The sequence below is a fragment of the Ipomoea nil genome, unplaced genomic scaffold (assembly GCF_001879475.1).
Source record: "Ipomoea nil cultivar Tokyo-kokei standard unplaced genomic scaffold, Asagao_1.1 scaffold3321, whole genome shotgun sequence".
Lineage (NCBI taxonomy): Eukaryota > Viridiplantae > Streptophyta > Magnoliopsida > Solanales > Convolvulaceae > Ipomoea > Ipomoea nil.
In genome coordinates this window covers 1,371,308-1,390,933 of record NW_017619749.1, presented here as the reverse complement: position 1 = coordinate 1,390,933, position 19,626 = coordinate 1,371,308, and the positions used below count along the sequence as shown (strand labels likewise).

The 19,626-nt window shown below is 35.2% G+C and overlaps 1 protein-coding gene and 1 pseudogene across 1 annotated transcript; one reads left to right on the top strand and one right to left on the bottom strand.

Annotated features, from left to right (window-relative positions):
- The first annotated feature begins 1,732 nt into the window (after positions 1-1,732).
- Positions 1,733-2,704, top strand: LOC109169783 (uncharacterized mitochondrial protein AtMg00810-like). Its single transcript, XM_019318676.1, has one exon. The coding sequence runs from the start codon at positions 1,733-1,735 to the stop codon at positions 2,702-2,704; it is 972 nt and encodes a 323-aa protein (XP_019174221.1).
- An 8,715-nt stretch (positions 2,705-11,419) lies between these two features.
- Positions 11,420-19,422, bottom strand: LOC109169782 (annotated as a pseudogene).
- Positions 19,423-19,626: the final 204 nt, after the last annotated feature.

Genomic DNA, 19,626 nt, shown 5'->3' with positions numbered 1-19,626 from the left:
AAGTGTTACAAATTCATAAGCATCCTTTGATCTTATACATGCAGATGTTTGGGGCCCTTTCTCAGTTTGTTCATTGAAAGGAGAGCGTTATTTCCTAACTTTGGTTGACGATTACTCTCGTTTTACTTGGCTGCATTTGATGAGAAATAAAACGGAGGTCAGACAATGCATAATGAAGTTTCATGCAATGATGTTTACTCAATTTGGAGTCCTAATTAAAACCATCCGGACGGATAATGGAGCAGAGTTCAATATGGCAGAGTTTTTTGCAGAAAAAAGGGATTATCCATCAGAAATCATGTGCCTACACGTCGCAGCAAAATGCAGTGGTTGAGCGGAAACATGAACACATACTTAATGTAGCAAGAGCTATTCGGTTCCAAGCATCCTTACCTCTTAATTTTTGGGGACATTGTGTGATGCACGCTTCCTTCATCATAAATAGATTACCTTCACCGGTCATTGAGCTGTCTAATCCTTACTGTAGACTATATGGCAAGAATCCAGATTTGATGAATCTCAAAGTGTTTGGATGTCTTTGTTATGCATCCAATTTGTCACCCTCTAGGCATAAAATGGAGCAGCGAAGTAGAAGATGTGTTTTTGTTGGAATACCTGCTCACACTAAGGGTTATTTGCTATATGATTTGCATGCTAAAAATATCTTTATATCAAGAGATGTGGTATTTCATGAGTTATTCTTTCCATTCTCCCAGGAAGCTCTCTCAACAGATGTGGCTGAGTTAGAACCTACTGGACATCCTCTTCCACTTATTCCTGTTAATACTCCTATGATCTATGAACCACTTCAAGTGCATGTTTCAAATACCAGTCCACCTCACAATACCAGCTCACCAAACTGCAGTATAACCCCTCAAGTGCAGGCTCCGAGCATTGATTCACCTACACAGCAAAATAGTTTTGATGAAGTGATTGGCTCTAATGAAACCTTGCGGGAAATGGAGAAGCGTGACATTGCCTCAGCAGAAGAAAATGATACCACCTTGATAGTAGAACCACCAAGAAGGTCTGATAGCCAACGACGGATTCCAAGTAAGCTTCAGGATTACTATTGTGATGCAGTAGTCCACAAAGGTTCATCCCCTCATTCTCTGTCACAAGTCATAACCTTTGATGTCTTAACTACATGTCATAAGGCATTTTCCATAGCTGTGACATCAATCAACGAGCCAAAAACCTACAACCAAGCTATCAACCACAATCACTAGAAGGAGGCCATGAACAAAGAAATCCAAGCTCTGCAGGATAATAACACCTGGAAGTTGGTTGATTTACCTACCGGGAAGACACCTATAAGGTGTAAATGGGTGTACAAAGTCAAGATGAAAGATATAAAGCTCGCCTAGTAGCCAAGGGCTACAATCAGCAACTCGGGATTGACTATATTGAAACTTTTTCGCTGGTTGCTAGAATCACAACAATCTGAACGTTCTTGGCTTTGGCATCATCCCAAGCTTGATACATTCACCAGTTAGACATCAACAACGTCTTTTTACATGGTGATTTAACAGAAGATGTATATATGGTGCTACCCCCCGAATTCCAAAGTGCAAAACCAAATCAGGTCTGTAAACTTCTCTGTTCCCTTTATGGCCTGAAGCAGGCAAGCCGACAGTGGAATGCCAAATTAAGCACTGCCCTTATCAACATGGGATTTGGTCAGTCCAAAGCAAACCCGTAATTGTTTACCAGAGGGAAAGATAACAAGTTCATGGCAGTCTTAGTGTATGTAGATGACATACTGGTTACGAGTCCTGACCTACATATGATTGAAGATCTCAAATCATGGCTTGATGATGCTTTCAAAATCAAGGATTTAGGGGAACTAGGATATTTCCTAGGAATTGATGCAAGAATAGATGACTCAGGCCTAAATTTATGCCAAAGAAAATATGCACTTGATATTCTATCCGAAGCAGGGTTCCTTGGATGTAAATCGGTTAATACTCCGATGGTACAAGGTTATCACCTTCACCATGATGATGGTACGATTCTAAGTGACATTAGCAGCTACAGACGCCTAGTCGACCATCTTCTCTACCTCACAGCCATAAGGCCGGATATCACTTATGCCGTCCAACAATTGAGCCAGTTCATAGATGCTCCAACTGACAAACATCTGTCCGCTGCACACAGAGTGCTCCGGTATCTCAAAAATGTGCCAGGGCAGGGGCTGTTTTATCCAAAAGGTGAAGTTCTACACCTTAATGTTTTTTCAGACTCAGATTGGGCAGCTTGCATAGAGTCAAGGAAATCAATAACTGGTTACTGTATTTTCCTTGGATCTGCCCTTGTTTCCTGGAAGGCGAAGAAACAGGCGACGGTATCACGGTCTTCATCTGAAACCGAATATCGTGCGCTCGCATCCACTGTGTGTGAAGTCCACTGGATCACCTTCCTCCTTCAAGACTTGCATGCACCCATGCAGAAACCGGCAACCTTGTTCTGTGACAACAAATCCGCAATAGCAATAGCCGAGAATCATGTATTCCACGAGAGAACAAAACATATCGAAATAGATTGTCACCTTGTCCGGGAGAAGGTGTCCAATGACTTAATCAAGCTCTTGCTGGTCTCCTCTTCGAATCAGATAGCAGATGGCTTCACAAAGCCGCTTCCCATTGCTCTGTTTAAGACCTTTACATCTAAGTTGGGCATGCATGATCTACATGCGCCAACTTAGGGGGGGGGGGGGGGGGGGTGTTGGAGAATAAAAGTGATGAAGCTCAAGAGAACAAAGGAGGGAAAATTTGACCTTTATCATCTTATTTTCTATTCTGTTACAACCGACCTGCTTGTATATAAACACCGTCCTTCATTTTTCCAGAACCATCTTGAATAAATGAATTTGTTTAGATATTTTCTTCCACCTTGCGTACATCACCATTTCTGTTAAACACCGTACTTGATCAAACCAAATGCTGATGGTGATGATAGAACTTCTAACATTATTTTAGATTATGTTTGATTTTTTCCATTTTATTTATAGTCCAGAGTAATTATTTAGAATTATTTAGTTTTTTTTTTTTTTTTTTTTTTTTGGAATTTTATGATATCATAGCTAGTTCATCTGGCTCTTGATCCTTCCCTCTAAGAGTTTGTTCCCATGTTTTGCATCCAACATTTACTCTCTTAATAAGAATGTGTCAAAAAAATGGAAGTGAATATTTTATGTCTCAAATAAATAAATGTAATGTCTTATTGAAATTTAGAACATAAATTGTATTCATTATCATTGAGATAAATTGTATTGTATTATTGCATTAACAAACAATATAATATTAAAAAGTGAAAATTTCAATTTTGGTCTTATGACTATAGGGGTCTTGTTAATTGCCGTTCTTAACCTTTTAAAAGTGTCAATTTAGTACCTGAATATGTAATTTTTATCAATTTCGATCACTCTGATCAAATTTCGTCTAAAATTTTTAATAATTAAAATAAGATTATTTTAGTCATTGCGATATCTTTGCTTCTTCTCTAATCTATCTTTTCCACCATGTTTTATGGCTCTGACACAAAATTGTACACCCCCAAAAAAACATACACCAGTCTACGATGAAGTCCCAAGCTCCAGAAGCAACCAAGCGTTTTCATGATTTCTCCGGCGATGCTCGGCAATATTCCTGCGTGCCCGGATTTTTGATTTCCTCAGCTCCTGCCATTTATGCCGTAAAAAACTTTCGGACAAAGACATTTACATGTACATGTACTTTTTCTTAAAAAGTTTCAAGAAACCTTAATTAACCTTAATTCAATTTTGATTTACGAGAATACGATGATGCTGCTGCGGTGAAACCTTGGGAGGCATGCTGAAATCCAATGTCGATTTCGATCGTGCCATGAAACCTATTTTTGCAGGGGTGAAAATGTGTTTTGTATGCTTTGGGAGGTGTGCTGCTGGATGTTTTCAACTGAATTGTTTTTTTGCAGGAGGTGCGCTGGATTAGCACAAAGAGAAGTGCAGTTCAGAAATTTCTAGGTCTGCAGATGTCTCAAGCTTCCCTTACACAACGACAAGATATTTTCAACCGGAATTTTGACCATCTAAACCTTAATAAATCGCCGGCGACGGCTTGGACGAATGAGTTTAGGTATGCTTTGGAAGGTGTGTTGCTGCAACAAATTCGCTGGAAAAGATTTTAGGTATATATGATTTAAATTCTAGTGTTTAGTTTACATGAATAGAATTCTGGGAATTTCAATTCCAATGTTTAGTATACACGAAAATTGAAAGAGAATAAGTAGTATAAAGTTCAAAATGTCCATTGTTATTATCAAGCATTAATTTTAGGTTAAAGAATGGAGGGGTAATTTTGACTCATCACTATCTTTTTTTTCTTCCTAAAATTAATCCAATGAAAATGGGAGAATTGCAATTCCTTTTAACCAAACAAGGGAATTTTGTGGCCTTTGGAATTATGTGAGAATTAAGTGGAAAGGGAATTTAAATTCCCTCCAACCAAACGCCATGTTAGGGATTATATATATATATATATATATATATATATATATATATATATATATATATATATATATATCCTACTTGGATTACATGTAATCATTTGACACTTTCAAGTTAAAATTCAAAGCTCTAATTTCATATCTTCCATATTTTCTTTCTCGATTCTTCATTCGCGTTTACAACCATAGCTTCTCTATTTTACACTTTTTCATTTTTTAGCAATTATTTACGATATTTTTTTAATAAAAAAAAAATACTATCTACGTGTAATTTCTTAGTACATATTTTGTTTAGAAATAAACCGAGTTGTAGATGTCATAATGAGGTTATTCCTCAAACTTACTATTTTGTGATTAGCTCGTCCTAATGCATGACCTCATTACTAATAGTCTAATATGTTGGATAGATGTAGAGGCATAATTAATCAGAATTGAAATGTTCGAGTGATACATATTTTATTTAAAAATAAGATCAAGTTGTGGGCCTCAAGATGAGGTTGTTCCTCAAACGACAAATTATTTTGTGGAGCTGAGTCCACGTTACAAAGTGGATTTGAATCTAAAAATACATAATTTATATATATTTTTTGAAAGTTACTGGCTCTATTACATTGTAGTATCTGTTCATATACTTTCTCAACCTACTCAAACACAAAGAACCAATAACGCCTATATAAACATAATTTATATATTGAATGTTTACAATTTACATATTGAATGTTCACAATTTTTATATACTAAATGTGCACAATTTACATACTGATGTTCACAATTTGAATCGTAAACATATCAGTATGTAAATTATGAACATTCAGTATATAAATTGTGTATTTTGACCCGAGTCCATTGCATAACTATCCTCATCAAACCCATTGATAAGGAATATACCTAATTTTTACTTCTCTATATGTTCGTGCTCTCATTTTGTAGTTGGGTCGTGGCCAAACGGTTCGGGTCGTGATTAAAGTCAATGTGTCTGCCCTTGAACATATTGCAAGATTTTGCATATTTTATGACAATACAAGTGCGATTGTGATCTCTCAAAATTCAGTACTCCATTCACGAACTAAGCACATCGACGTTAGACACCATATTATTCGTGATCACGTCGAAAAGAACGAATTGAAAATCAATCATATATTCCCACGAAAACTCAAATTGTCGATATTCTCACAAAACCGCTATGTGAATCTCGCTTCGCAACCTTAAGGCATGAAATGTGAATGATTAAAATGAGTTAAAGTATTTTGAAACTCTTAAATTCGAAATTTTGCACAAGTATATGTATTACGTGTATTTTGCATGGAATGTACGTGATTTACGTGAATTATTGCATATTTTACGTACAAAGTTGTCATTTATCAACATGCACATTTTTTCATGAATTATTTCGCAAATTATCATATATTTTGACATAAATGTTTACGTAAAAAGTTGCATGAAATTTGCTTAGTTTGTTTTCGAATTTATGTGAGTACTAGTATTTTTTTTATGCGCGATGCGCAAAAAATAAGTGCCCAATATTAATACATTATATTTTATAAACTTGATACTTATATTTTATATAATAATTAATATATAACTCAAATATACAATGTTTATATATTATTATTAATGAAGAAGATAAGAAAATATATGGTGGATGCATGTGCATGGTAACAATAGTGGAAAAGATAACGGAAGTTATAACGGTAGGGGTATGTTTGTCCAGAATATTTTAATGTACAAAAAAAAATTAACGGAAAAAACGGACATAAATAAGGGGTATAACTTTCATTCACACTTATTTTGTTTCTAGATATAATTTAGGGAAACTTTGCTCAAAAATCCTTTTATATGTTTTAATTGGTTGAGCACAAGCCTTAATTTTAATTTGTGAAATTTTGCCAAAATCAATTTCGTTCAAAATAGTTTTTCCCAAATCTCTAATTTTAATTTTGACCTTAAAAGTCAAACTTTCTAAAAAGTTGTGTTCAATTCTGTAGAAAACGTAAGATGAAATTCATTAACTATTTTTGGAAAATGAATTTGCTTTGGATAATTCTTCTGACACAAGAATTTATCAGTTTGTTTTGAAAAATTGAATTTGAGGTGAAAATTATATTCGAAATATTTATTGCACTAACAACAGAGTAACGGGCACATTTTCCATAGTATTTCTCCACTAACATTCTTTAGGTTAGCGATTATTTGAAATTTAATTTTTAGGGCTATGTACCTACGAGGCTACGATTGGAGTGTTCAATTCTCAGTTATCAGTTTTACACCGTGTGTAATTTCGAAATTGCCCACAAATTCTCGAAAACCTCTCTGTACCCACTAAGGGGCAAATTTGAAATTTCCCAAGGCCTTTATTTCCCATTCCCAAATACTCTGCATAAACCCATTCTACCCATTACATTCCTTGACAAACCAACCCACTCCAAAGCCTCTTAAAATCCAAAGACCCATTCAATTTCTTTTTCACCCAAAACTGCCGAAATTTTTGTTTGGGACAAGCAGAATTTATTTTCTCAATCATCTACAATGGAAATTGAACAAAGCCTAACCGGAGAAGAAGTGCCCATTGCCAAAGCATCAAAGAAGCGGAAGAAGAAGGTTGTGAGCGGGATGATTCTCGATGTTCAAGCCTTCAAAAATCAAGCACAATGCAACAACTTGTCGGTAAAAATTATCAATTCTCTAGAAGAGTGTGGCTTGTTACGATTATGCACCTTCAATTTTGCTGGGTATTTTAAGAAGGAAGTTACCCAATTTTACTTGCATGCTAAAATTGAGAATAATTCTGTTGTGTCCAAAGTTGGGGATGTAGATGTGTGTATTGATGTGAATGATTTTAGGAAGGCGTTTGGTTTTCATAACTCTGAACTTAGTTTAGAAAATCATGAATTTGACTTAGATGAATTTTGGGGTGAGATACGCCGTGAAGATGCACCGGCAGACCCGAAAATTAATGGGAAGAGGTGTTTGTTGAAGGAAGATTATTGTTTGCTGCTTGATATTATTTCTAAGTGCATTGAGACTAAGTTTTCTAGTCGAGATTCATACAACCATGAGGAGTTGATTTTAATGAATGCTATCTTGAGTAATAAGCGTATGGATTGGGGAGCTTTTGTGTTTACAAAATTCTGTGAACAAATTGCAAAGGCTACACCTCTTGTGAATGGATGGTTGAGACAGGAGATTGGATATGGTTTTGCAGTTGGTGAAATTTTGAAGAATAAAAGAGTGCATATGTCAAAACCCGAATCCATCAAAGCCAAATTCCTTTTTAGATCAAATCCAACACCCACACCCAAGGACTCACCAGTGACAGCCAAGAAACCAGCAAGAAAAAGAAAATCAGTCAATATACCTACCCAAGCCCAAGCCAAAGCCAAGAAAACCACAATTCGGGAACCAAGCATTGAAAGGTCGAACAATCTTACTGATTCATTACGGAGGTCGAGTGATGATACCTGTAGTCACCCGTTGTCTACCCCGGATGTTCCCGTTGTACCAAACTTGGAAAGTATTGATCATAGCTTACCATTATCTCATGATCACAATGAGATAAGGAGTGAGGAGGATGTACCCGACAAACTCAATCCGCACCACAAGCAAGTGTATGAGCGTCTTGAGATGTTACTACAAAGGTTGAGAGATTCCATGAAGGTTGAGATTGACTGCTTGCATGATAAACAAAGCACTATATTGGCTATGTTCCGGGAACTAGGAGAACGTGAAACTCAACGGGATGCAAAACTGGATATGCTGGAGCAACAAATGAAAACACTTATTCAACAATTAAGTAAAAACAATGATATTGTAGTTGACACAAGGAAACACCAGATTGATGCCGCGACCACATTTCATAGAATGGTAGCTCATGTCATAAAGGGGGAAGGAGCCCCAAGTCATTCACTGCCCGTTCAACCTTCACCGAGACCTAGAGCTGCTCCCATGACTGCTAGAGGCCAAGGCAATTGATGGAATATTTCACGGCATCTATGGGTAGTTCAAGTAAAATGCTACAAGAGTTACAAACATCTCACGCCAAGACTTTTTTGTGTATTTATTTATTTTTTTTTTTTTAAATGCATGTAATCCGCTAGTACGATTATTACTTTTGCTATGATATATACTAGCTCATGCCCATTTTCATTATACATGTCTTATCATTATTTGGTATGGTTTTAAGGTTTTAATTGGACAAATGGTTATGTATGTCATTCGTATAATTGAGTAAATAATTAAGGGAAAAAAAAATTTGAAAGATAAAAAGTATATCATGCAAACCCATCTTTTTAGTCTCAAATGTTTGAAGTCACAACAATGTGCTCTATAAGAAGGGAAATTGCATGTGCACTAGAACTCTAAAAATGCAAAAATGTGAATTTTAAGGTAGAAAATTACGAAATACTCCTTTAAAAGACTAAATTTAATGCATTATTTTTAACACAAATAATAAATGATCATAATATTTTACTAAAATTAGTAATTAATGATTTATTTCAAGATCAAATGTTTTTTAAAATTATATACATATATCACCTATGATCATAATGTTTGAAGGCACAACAATGTGCACTATGATGCACAACAATTATACTTATTATTATGTGACTTTAGTTAATAAATTATATATTTATTACAATTAATATAATATATATACAATATGTTCATAATTTTATAAGTATAATGATCATAATTGTAACTTCATGTCATTCATAATTCCATAACTTACTAATTCGTAGACTTACATTCATAATTTCTTAGACACGATTAAAAAACATAATTAACTTACATTCATAATTCCGTACACACGATTAAAAAAAAAAAAACATTCATAACTCCTTAGACTTAGACGCGATTAAAAAAAAAACATTCATAACTCCTTAGACTTAGACGCGATTAAAAAAAAAACATTCATAACTCCTTAGACTTAGACGCGATTAAAAAAAAAAAACATTCATAACTCCTTAGACCTACTTAGACGCGATTAAAAAAAACATTAAAAAAAACAGCCCGTAGACGCAGATCACCGTAGACGCGATCAGGGGTAGGCTCACCCGTCGCCGGCGGCGGCAACAACAGGGGCATCACCGGCGGGATCAGCATCATCAATAGCAGCATCATCAATAAGGACTGTAATATCAACCGGTGGAGCAGGGTCGCCGGCAGGAGGAGCAGCACCGGCAGGAGCAGCAGGAGCACCCGCAGGAGCAGCAGGAGCATCAGGGGCGGCGGCGGGGGCAGGGGCATCACCGGCGGGAGCAGCATCATCAATAACAGCATCATCAATAAGGACTGCAATATCAACCGGTGGAGCAGGGTCGCCGGCAGAAGGAGCAGCACCGGCAGGAGCAGCAGGAGCACCGGCAGGAGCAGCAGGAGCATCAGGATCAGAAAGACATGGTGGCGAAAGTCTAAGCCATTCTTGGAAACGGGTGGCATAAAATGCCACAGACATTCCCAAGAAAAAACTTTGCAAGGAGAATACCGGTTTGACCGTCTCTGCAAGGTGACCTCGAGTTGCAGCAGTTACGGCACCCGAAACGAAATTTGCCAAAATCAAAATTTCTACAATTTCGCAGCGTATTAATCCTGGAACTAGAGGAGCAACATTACTTAACCACACTAATATATAAAGTATCCCACCCAAACCAACTATCAGCAGTGTCATCATATAAAGTGCAATCCTTGGAATTGTGGCAAACATTAAACAAAATGCCATTCCTAAATTACCCGCCCCTAGAAGTAAATAGGACGTCTTTATCCTATAGAGGGTGTTGGGGTCGGTTACAATCTGATCACCTATCAGAGGAAACCAACCCCAGAGGAGACGCCTGGGAGGTTGAGGATGAGGGGGAGGAGGAGGAGGAGGATGCATGATTGAAGATTAAGAAATAAGAAATGGAGTCTGATGAATTGAATTGAAGTAAGTAATATATATATATAGGCGTCTTGTGAAGACAGGGGAGAGGACAGTGCTGTTACCCCACTGCCCACCCCATTTATAATTGGTATATATAATAAATATACCAAGCCTTTTATAAAAGTTAGTTTTGTTGAGTTGGTAAGACTTATAATTTTAATTGAAATGGTCAAAGGTTCGAATCCTCCTTTCAACATACAATTTATTTTCAGCGTGCGTCTACCAAAAATGAAGAGTGTCTACTAAAACCCGCTTCTTCTTTCATATACATACTGTAAACCGACGAAGTATTATTCATTTTCCTTTTCACCAAAATGCTTTTCCATTCGCGGCCCAGAGGTAGTGGCGTACCATTTGCAGTACTCAGACTGAGCAACGCAACGGATCATGCAGTGAGTGTACGGACGCTGTCATTATGAGCCACGTTCACTCACACAAAAATGCGTCTCATACTGAGGATGCTCTTGTATACTTTATATTTGTAACGTTATATTGTTACATTATTTAATTTAATTGTAGTTGATTAAGTCTTTAACTACTTATCTCATGTATAAGACTAATTGGTTAGACTTAAACTCTTAGGTCTTTTGTATCTCTATTGTTGACACTCGTGTAATACAGAAAATACACGAAGTAAATTCCAACAATAATGAGTTAATCACTACTAAACACCATTGACTGGTTTCATAATTTCATTGCAGAGCACAAACATCCAAATATCCAATGAGCTAGCTAGATTGCTGATATCTTTATTTGATTGGATTAGCTTAAATATAATTAGTGTAACCCCATTCAAAACCGTAATAATATATTTTGATGTTACAAAAATTAAAACGTAATTTTACTTTGTCCATAGAAACACTTTATATATATATATATATATATATATATATATATATATATATATATTAAATTCACATATTGTGCATTGGCTTCAAAGTTGAAAGTATAATAATAATGTAGTCTTTAATGATTTTGCTCTAGACACATTACACATACACACATACATATTGGGTTTGACTAATAAAGATAATGAGAGAGGCGGGGATCTATGAGAATTTTAAGTGGTGTAGCTTTGATGTTGGTTAGTCCTGAAGTCTTAGTCATATCAATTCCTTCATTATAGACATTTGAGAGCTCAAAAGATTGTAACAAATTAGCCAACACCAAGTGCAACATTTGAAGACCAAAAGTTATTCCTGGACACATTCTTCTACCAGCACCGAATGGGATCAACTCAAAATCTTGTCCTAGAACATCAAGGTCTTTATGATCGTTAATAAACCTCTCAGGTTTAAATTCTATAGGGTTAGACCAAACATGTGGATCTCGTTGGAGTTTCCACACGTTAATGAACAACCAAGTGTTTTTTGGAACATAAAAATCAGATACGGTGCAATCAATAGCGAATAAGTTACCATATATTTCTTGATCAACTTGGTTAGGATTAACCCTACCTAAATGTTTTTTTGACAATAACATGAAGATATGTCAAATAATTGATGTCGAATAGATTTACCTTTCTTAGCTTTCTCTTCCAACCACCATGTTTAATTCTTCTTGAGCCATCTTCAACACGTAAGGGATTGTTCATTATCAAAGATTAAGCCCAAGTTAGCACAAATTAAACATGACCGTATATGCTTTTCCAACAATCAAATTTTAATATGCAAATAAAATTTATGTAGTTAAAAAAGAAATTGTGTATCAGAAATTTGCATATATATATATTAAAGTTGTGTGTACTATTTGTAAGTATACACGGAGGACAGAAATTCAGGATTTGATAAATGGGTAATTAATAGGAATATCAAGCCTTTTTATTCATGTAATTTTACATAGTAGAATTGAAGTGAACTTACATACAGGCCACAGAGATCTGGTAAATCATGAGGTCCATGGAAGCTCTTTCCAGTGAACATACATACACAGACACAAACAAACACGCGCACATATTAATTAATGCGTGGTTAATTTAACAAGATAAACAGAAGGAAGGACAAGGAGCTATGAGAATTTCAAGCAGCTATGAGAATTTCAAGCGATGCAGCTTTGAAATTGTTTGTTCCAGTTGTCTCACTCATATTAATTGCTCCATTAGAGATATTTAAGAGCTCAAAGGAATGTAATAAATTAGCCAAGACCAAAGGCAATATTTGAAGACTAAGACTTATCCCTGGACATATTCTTCTACCAGCACCAAATGGAATCTTCTCGAAATCGTGTCCCAAAACATCAACCTCTTTATGACGATTGATAAATCTTTCTGGATTGCATTCGAGAGGATTAGATTAAACTTGTGGATCTCGCTGGAGTTTCCATAGGTTAAAGAACAACCAAGTACCTTTTGGAACATCAAATTTTGATAGTTTGCAATCTTCCGTGTATATTCTTGGACGTCCAAGTGGAGTTATTGGGTACATCCTAAGTGTTTCTTTGATAATACATTGCAGATACACCAAATTGTTAACATCTGTTTCATTTACTTTTCTTTCCTTTCCAACCGCCATATCTAGTTCTTCTTGAGCCTTCTTTAACACATGGGGATTGTTCATCATCAAAGATAGAGCCCAAGTTAGCATGACCATGACCGTATCTGCTCCTCCCGCAATCAAATTCTAATATACAAAATTTAAATAGTTAAAGAAGTTGTATGTACTTTTTTTTTTTTTTTTTTTTAATACTTAGGTATCTCAGTTTCATTGGATTAAGGATCATAATATATAGTATGTTTGATTCACATATAGAACATAAATTGTATTATATTGTTTGCTTAGTTTAAAAAATAGAAATGAAATATATTTTTAAAAGACATAAATACCCATATATATATATATATATATATATATATATATATATATATATATATATATATATATATATATATATATAAAAGCTTAGGAAAATATATTGTGAAGGTCTTAAGCTTGAGCCTGAAAGACATGCAAGTGTCGTACGGGTGATAGAGAAGTATTGCGATATGGAGTAAAAATCATAAACAAATTTTAGATTTAATTAAGAATAAAATAAAAACTAACTAATTTAGATTATTCTTGAAAACTTAAGAATAGTCTAATATTGGGACTCTGAAATTGCTATTCCCTAAGGGGAATAGCTCCTTCTCAATAACAATATTTCTAAGACTAAAAGGTATTAACAAAGAACAGAATAAGCATGTTCCTGAGAATATCATTCAATTCCATACTTATTCTTTGACCAAACGTGTTATAAGTAGTCGTTATGGATGTACGAGGGATGTCGCCTTTAATTGTTTGGAGGCTGTATGTACGTTTTTTAAGTATGCATGGATGACATAATAAATTGTAGAATGCTAATTTCATAATAAATCAAGAGCGCATGCATACCAAGCACATAGATTTGATAATGGTGTCTGTGTCACAACCATTAAGATCAATCCCTTCTATTCATGAAAGCATCCCGTCTATGAAATCTTTCTCGTCACCAATGATAGTACATTCCTCACCGGCGACCGTCGCCTCTTTCTTTAGACGGTGCTCTTGTATCCATTCGTCCATAAGAGATCGAGTCCATTTCTTTAACAACTTCTTTCATGGATTTTTCATACCCTCCGATATCGAACCATCCCAATAAAGGCAGGGCATCCGCTGGCGTACCCTTTGACAACGTCGCCCCTCTTTTTCATCACTAACCGCAAAGTATCGTTTTCCGGCCACCATTTGAAGGACCACGTTGAGTGTTAGGTCTCCGAACCACTTCTTCATTTCCACCAAAACAAGGCCGCCGAAAGGGTTGTCGGAATTTTTATTTTCAGTCCAAAGCTTATACAGCTCCTTTATAGAGGTATCGAACTCGGACACTCTTATGTGCTTCACAATAGTTATTATTGCAAGAAAGATAATGGAAAACTACATAAAAAGCAATAGCTATAACAATAATTGAAGTGTTAAGGTTTTGGAGAAGAAATTCCATGGTTCTGGTTTGAATGAGAGCCCTGGTTTAATTGACATGTGATTATATACTGATTTATTTCATTTGTTTTTTTATTTTGTGTTTATCTCGTTAATATGTGCTTGTCTTATCTTGTTCATGGTTACTTAGCTTTTGATTTATTTCTTAATACTAGTGCTTAATTGTTTGTAATTATATATTGCACACTTTAACACCTAATCCGCCGAGGAGAACATTATACATCAGTACATTAGAAGATGAAAACGAATCTGTATTTTTTTTTTTAAAAAAAAAAAAAAAAAAAAAAACTTTATAGGGCACGCAATGTACAATTTAAACTATACTTGACGGTTAGCAAGTCCATTTTTCACCAAATTATATATCGTGTACGTACATATGAAAATCTATATACGCCGATCCATGTTATTAGGGCTATGAATCCTTGACTATGCCCAAAATATAAATAACCATTTAAAACCTCTATGCATATATACACTAAAATTTAGAGAAGAAATAATTAATGCTTCTCGGCTATCAAAATTAAACATGTCATTGCTAAAAAAGAAAGTTATGATTTGTAAACGTTAAAGTTAGAATTGAATGACCAACTTAGTTGGGTTGACCTACTTATTTGATACTCTAAAATATACAAAGACCCTGTTTGCTAACATAGTTATCTTATCAGTCAATTTTTAAACAAACATTAATTAAGATTATACTTTTTATATTAGCATTCCTCAACTAGTTTCTTACATGAGATTCCTTAATGTAAGGGTATACCCTATTTGGACATATGGAGGTTTAATTTCTTACATGAGATTCCTCAACTAACATGTCCTTGCTAACATGGAGATATATCTCTTCTTGAGTATTCCACGTTATTTAGCATCCTAACAATTAACATCGTCTATGATCTAACATAATAATAACTTTCTTACTTTTTTATATTAGCATTAAAGTATAAACTTCTTTGGCGATCAAATGAGCTACTCTAGCATTTCTTTGATAATGGCCGGTTTGGACATTGAACCAAAAGTTTAAATAATTCAACATATAATCTTAGATTTTGGCTCTCTCTTATTTATTGATCTTTGTGCAGTATATTTTCAAAGATAGTAGTTTATATTCTTAAAAAATTATTGTATTTTTTTTTAGTGTTAGAGTTATTTTCTGAAAAATTACACTATTAATTTTAAAAAATGTCTAAAAAACAGTTATGGGTAATTAATAGGAATAACAAGCATTTTTATTCATGTAATTTTACATTGTAGAACTGAAATTAAAGTACCTTACATACATGCCACAGAGATATGGTAAATCATCATGTCCGTGGGAGCACTTTCAAGTGAATTAACATATACACACACACACAAGACATATTAATTAATGTGTGGTTGACTAATAAAAATGAGAAGAGAGACGAGGAGCTATAAAAATTTCAAGGGATGTGCCTTTGAAGTTGCTTAGTCCAGTTGTTTCAGTCATATCAATTCCTTCATTAGAGACATTTGAGAGCTCAAAAGAATGTAACAAATTAGCCAAGATCAAAATCCGTCTCAAAAACACCAATCTCCTTATTGCAATTGATAAATCTCTCAGGTTTAAATTCAAGAGGACTAGACCAAACTTGTGGATCTCATTGAAGTTTCCACACATTACAGAATAGCCAAGCGTGGAACATGAAAATCAGATATGGTGCAATCTTTTCTGAATATTCTTTGGAACATGAAGTTTCCAATCGCTGACCACTAACACTCTGTGCATACCTATCCGGATAGTGAAGGCTGGTCCATACTTGTCTGCCATTTCTCCCAGGGCTACATGAGGAAGCTTTTCACGGCGGCTGAAGGTGAGAAAGTGACCTAGAATTGGCCACGCGCCACCCGCTTCAGGCGGTGATTTTTGCTTCCGGTACTTGTTATTTTGAGGAAGATAATGAAAAATTATAGAAATGGCAAAAGCTAGAAATATAAGTGAAGTATTAAGGTTTTGGAGAAGAAACTCCATGGTTAATTGATGTGTGGTGTATGGAAACTTTTGGTGTGTGATTATATACTGACTTTTGGGTCGATGCATATACTTCACGATTCTGTTTAAGTGTCGGCTAGCCCTCATGCAAGTTAAACTACACTTGTCTTTTCGCATGTTCATTGACCAACATAGTTATCACTTCTTAATTATAATGAAAAATTATTGACATTTGGCATCCATGACATTATTGGAAAAAAAGAATAGTACAAAATAACCTTTTAAGGGGTTTAGTGAGGCCCACTTCTGATTGAGGTCGAGTCAAAGTGAATTTGAGTTCTTCAGAGTGAGATCATGAGGAAATTCATATATTGTATTAATTGAAAACACAAAGCTTGATTGCAGTGTTAAGGTTTTGGAGAAGAAATTCCATGGTTCTGGTGTGAATAAGTATTGTGGGTTAATTGCAATGTGATTATATATATACACTAACTTCCGCCATTGGCGTATGGCAAATTATATTGTTCAATACACAGAATTTGACTTTATAATGCATAAAATTTATATTTATAATGCAAAGAATTCATGTTTTTAATATACATACATAAACACTATATATATGAACATGAATTCTATGTATTAGCCCGCATGGGTAGCTCAACTGGTCATAGAAGTGAAACTTTGGAAGAATGACCAGGGATCGAGTCTCACCAGTGGCAGTGTGGGAGCAACCTCTCAAAGTGAGTCACCATGATTTACATCTTTCCAAATGCTCTGTCGGGTTGGGGTTCTTCCTTTTGGAAGAATGAATTCTGTGTATTATGTTAAGTGTTTATCTCTTCAGTTATATAATACACAAAAGAGTTAATTTCACTTTTGACCCTATGACTATTTGGATGTTGTAAATTTGAGTCCACAACTGTCAAAACTAACAATTTAGTACCATAACTATTTAATTTTTATCAATTTTAGTCAGACCAGTCAAATTGTCGGTCAATTGTCGCTGAAATATTTTAATTCAGTGTTAAAATGAAAGTTAATTTGTGAGCCACTGTTTGAATTAATACAGAGGATGTGGGATATAGATAAAAATTGGTGACTATTGGCTGCAAAATTGAAAAAAATTGAATAGTTAAGGTATTAAATTGTTAGTTTTGAAAGTTGTGAATTGAAATCGACAACACACCAATAATCATAGGACCAAAAATGAAATTAACTCACACAAAATTCATGTTCATTATATCGTGTTTATGTGTATGTGTATGATGAACGTAAATACGGTGTATTATAAACATGAATTCTGTGTATTGAACCAGAATCTATAATGCACTGTGGATCCTGGTCCACGATATAATAATTGTTGGCGTATACGTGTGTATATTTGATTGGATTGACCTAAAGTAGAGAAATATCTTCAGAGATAACGCTATCAAAATTAAGCACCACATGCAGCTTTCGTGTACGTGTTGATCCCAAGATAGAAAATGGCTCTGCTTGTCTGCTTGTAAAGAAGTCTCTGAAATGGATGTTACGGGACCACCTCAAAAGATAAAAGGGTAAACGTCAAAATACAATTTTTACACCCTTGGCAAGAATTGCTCGTATTAAATATATACTCCGTAACTCTTTCTATTAGCAAAATAATAAGTTTCTTATTAAGTACATATGTGAAGCCAATCGTTATACCGTGCACCACGACGCACATAGCATTATGCGTCTCGCGTTTCCCAAAAGAATGTTGTTTTGTTAAATTGTTAAAAAAAATCTTCTGTTCCGAATGCACATAAACTCATAACAGAATATACACAATCTAACATAATACATAAATACACATATACTTTTAACTGAATACACATAATATAATGGAGTTTGGTTAACACAATACACATAAACTCTTAATTGAATACACATAAACTCTTAACTGAATACACATAATGAGATTTGGTTAACATAATATACATAAACTCTTAACTAAATACACATAAACTCATAACACAATACACATAAACTTTTAACTGAATACACATAATGAGATTTGGTCTGTTCAGACGAACGGAGTGACGTCAGCAAGAAACGCGCACATTTTGTGCCTGGGCGCGCACATTCTATGTGCGCCGTGGTGCACGATATAAATTGCGATGTGAAGCCTGGGAAGGCCACAGGCCACAAATTAAAGATCTGGCAAATCATCATGTCCATGCATGGAAGCTCTACCAAGTAAACATAGATGCACGGACACACACAAACATATTAATTAATATTTTTAATTGGCTAATAAAGGTAAGGGGAGATGCGAGGAGCTATAAAAATTTCAAGAGGTGTACCTTTGAGGTTGCTTATTCCAGCCGTCTCACTCATATCAATTGCTCCATTAGAAATATCTGAGAGCTCAAAAGAATGTAACAAATTAGCCAAGACCAAAAGTGCAAAACCTGAATAGCACTAGTTGTTCCTGGACATATTCTTCTACCAGCACCGAATGGAATCAACTCGAAATCCCGTCCCAAAACATCAATCTCCTTATTGCTATTGATAAATCTCTCAGGTTTGAATTCAAGAGGACTAGACCAAATTAACGTACTTGTGGATCTCGTTGGAGTTTCCACACATTAAAGAATAGCCAAGTATCTTTTGGAACATGAAAATCAGGCATAATGGTGCAATCTTTGGTGAATACTCTTGAAACTCCAAGTGGACCACCGGGATACAACCTAAATGTTTCTTTGACAATAACTCGAAAATACATCAAATGATCAATGTCTGATTCATTCACCTTCCTTTCCTTGCCAACTACCATGTCTAATTCCTCTTGAGCCCTCTTCAATACATGGGGATGCATGGTTCATTATCAAAGACAAAGCCCATGTTAGCATGACCATGGGTGTATCTGCTCCTCCAGCAATCAAAACCTTGATATACATACAAAAGTTGATATATAGTTGATAAAAATTGTGTATTTGATATATATTCAGGAACAAAATAATTTGAAAAATCAGGAGGACATATATCCCATGCAAGTAGATTTGACCACGTACGATGTCAGCACTGCAACCATTTAGATCAATCTCTTCTAATCCTGACAGCATAGCATCCATGAAATCTTCTTCGTCGTGGCCACCCATAGCCTATTTCTTCAAACGATGCTCTTGTAACCATTCTTCAGCAAGAGAATCCATTTCTTTAGTAACTTCTTTCATGGTTTTCTCATACCCTTCGATATCTAACCATCCCAAGAAAGGCAGGGCATCCGCCAGCACAAAAGTTCCAAGAAATTTAACAAAATCTCTAGTTACCCTTTGGCAACGTCGCCCCTCTTTTTCATCACC

Bases quoted from the DNA above. Each gene is read 5' to 3' on its own strand.
- LOC109169783 (XM_019318676.1), top strand. From the start codon at position 1,733: ATGGCAGTCTTAGTGTATGTAGATGACATACTGGTTACGAGTCCTGAC.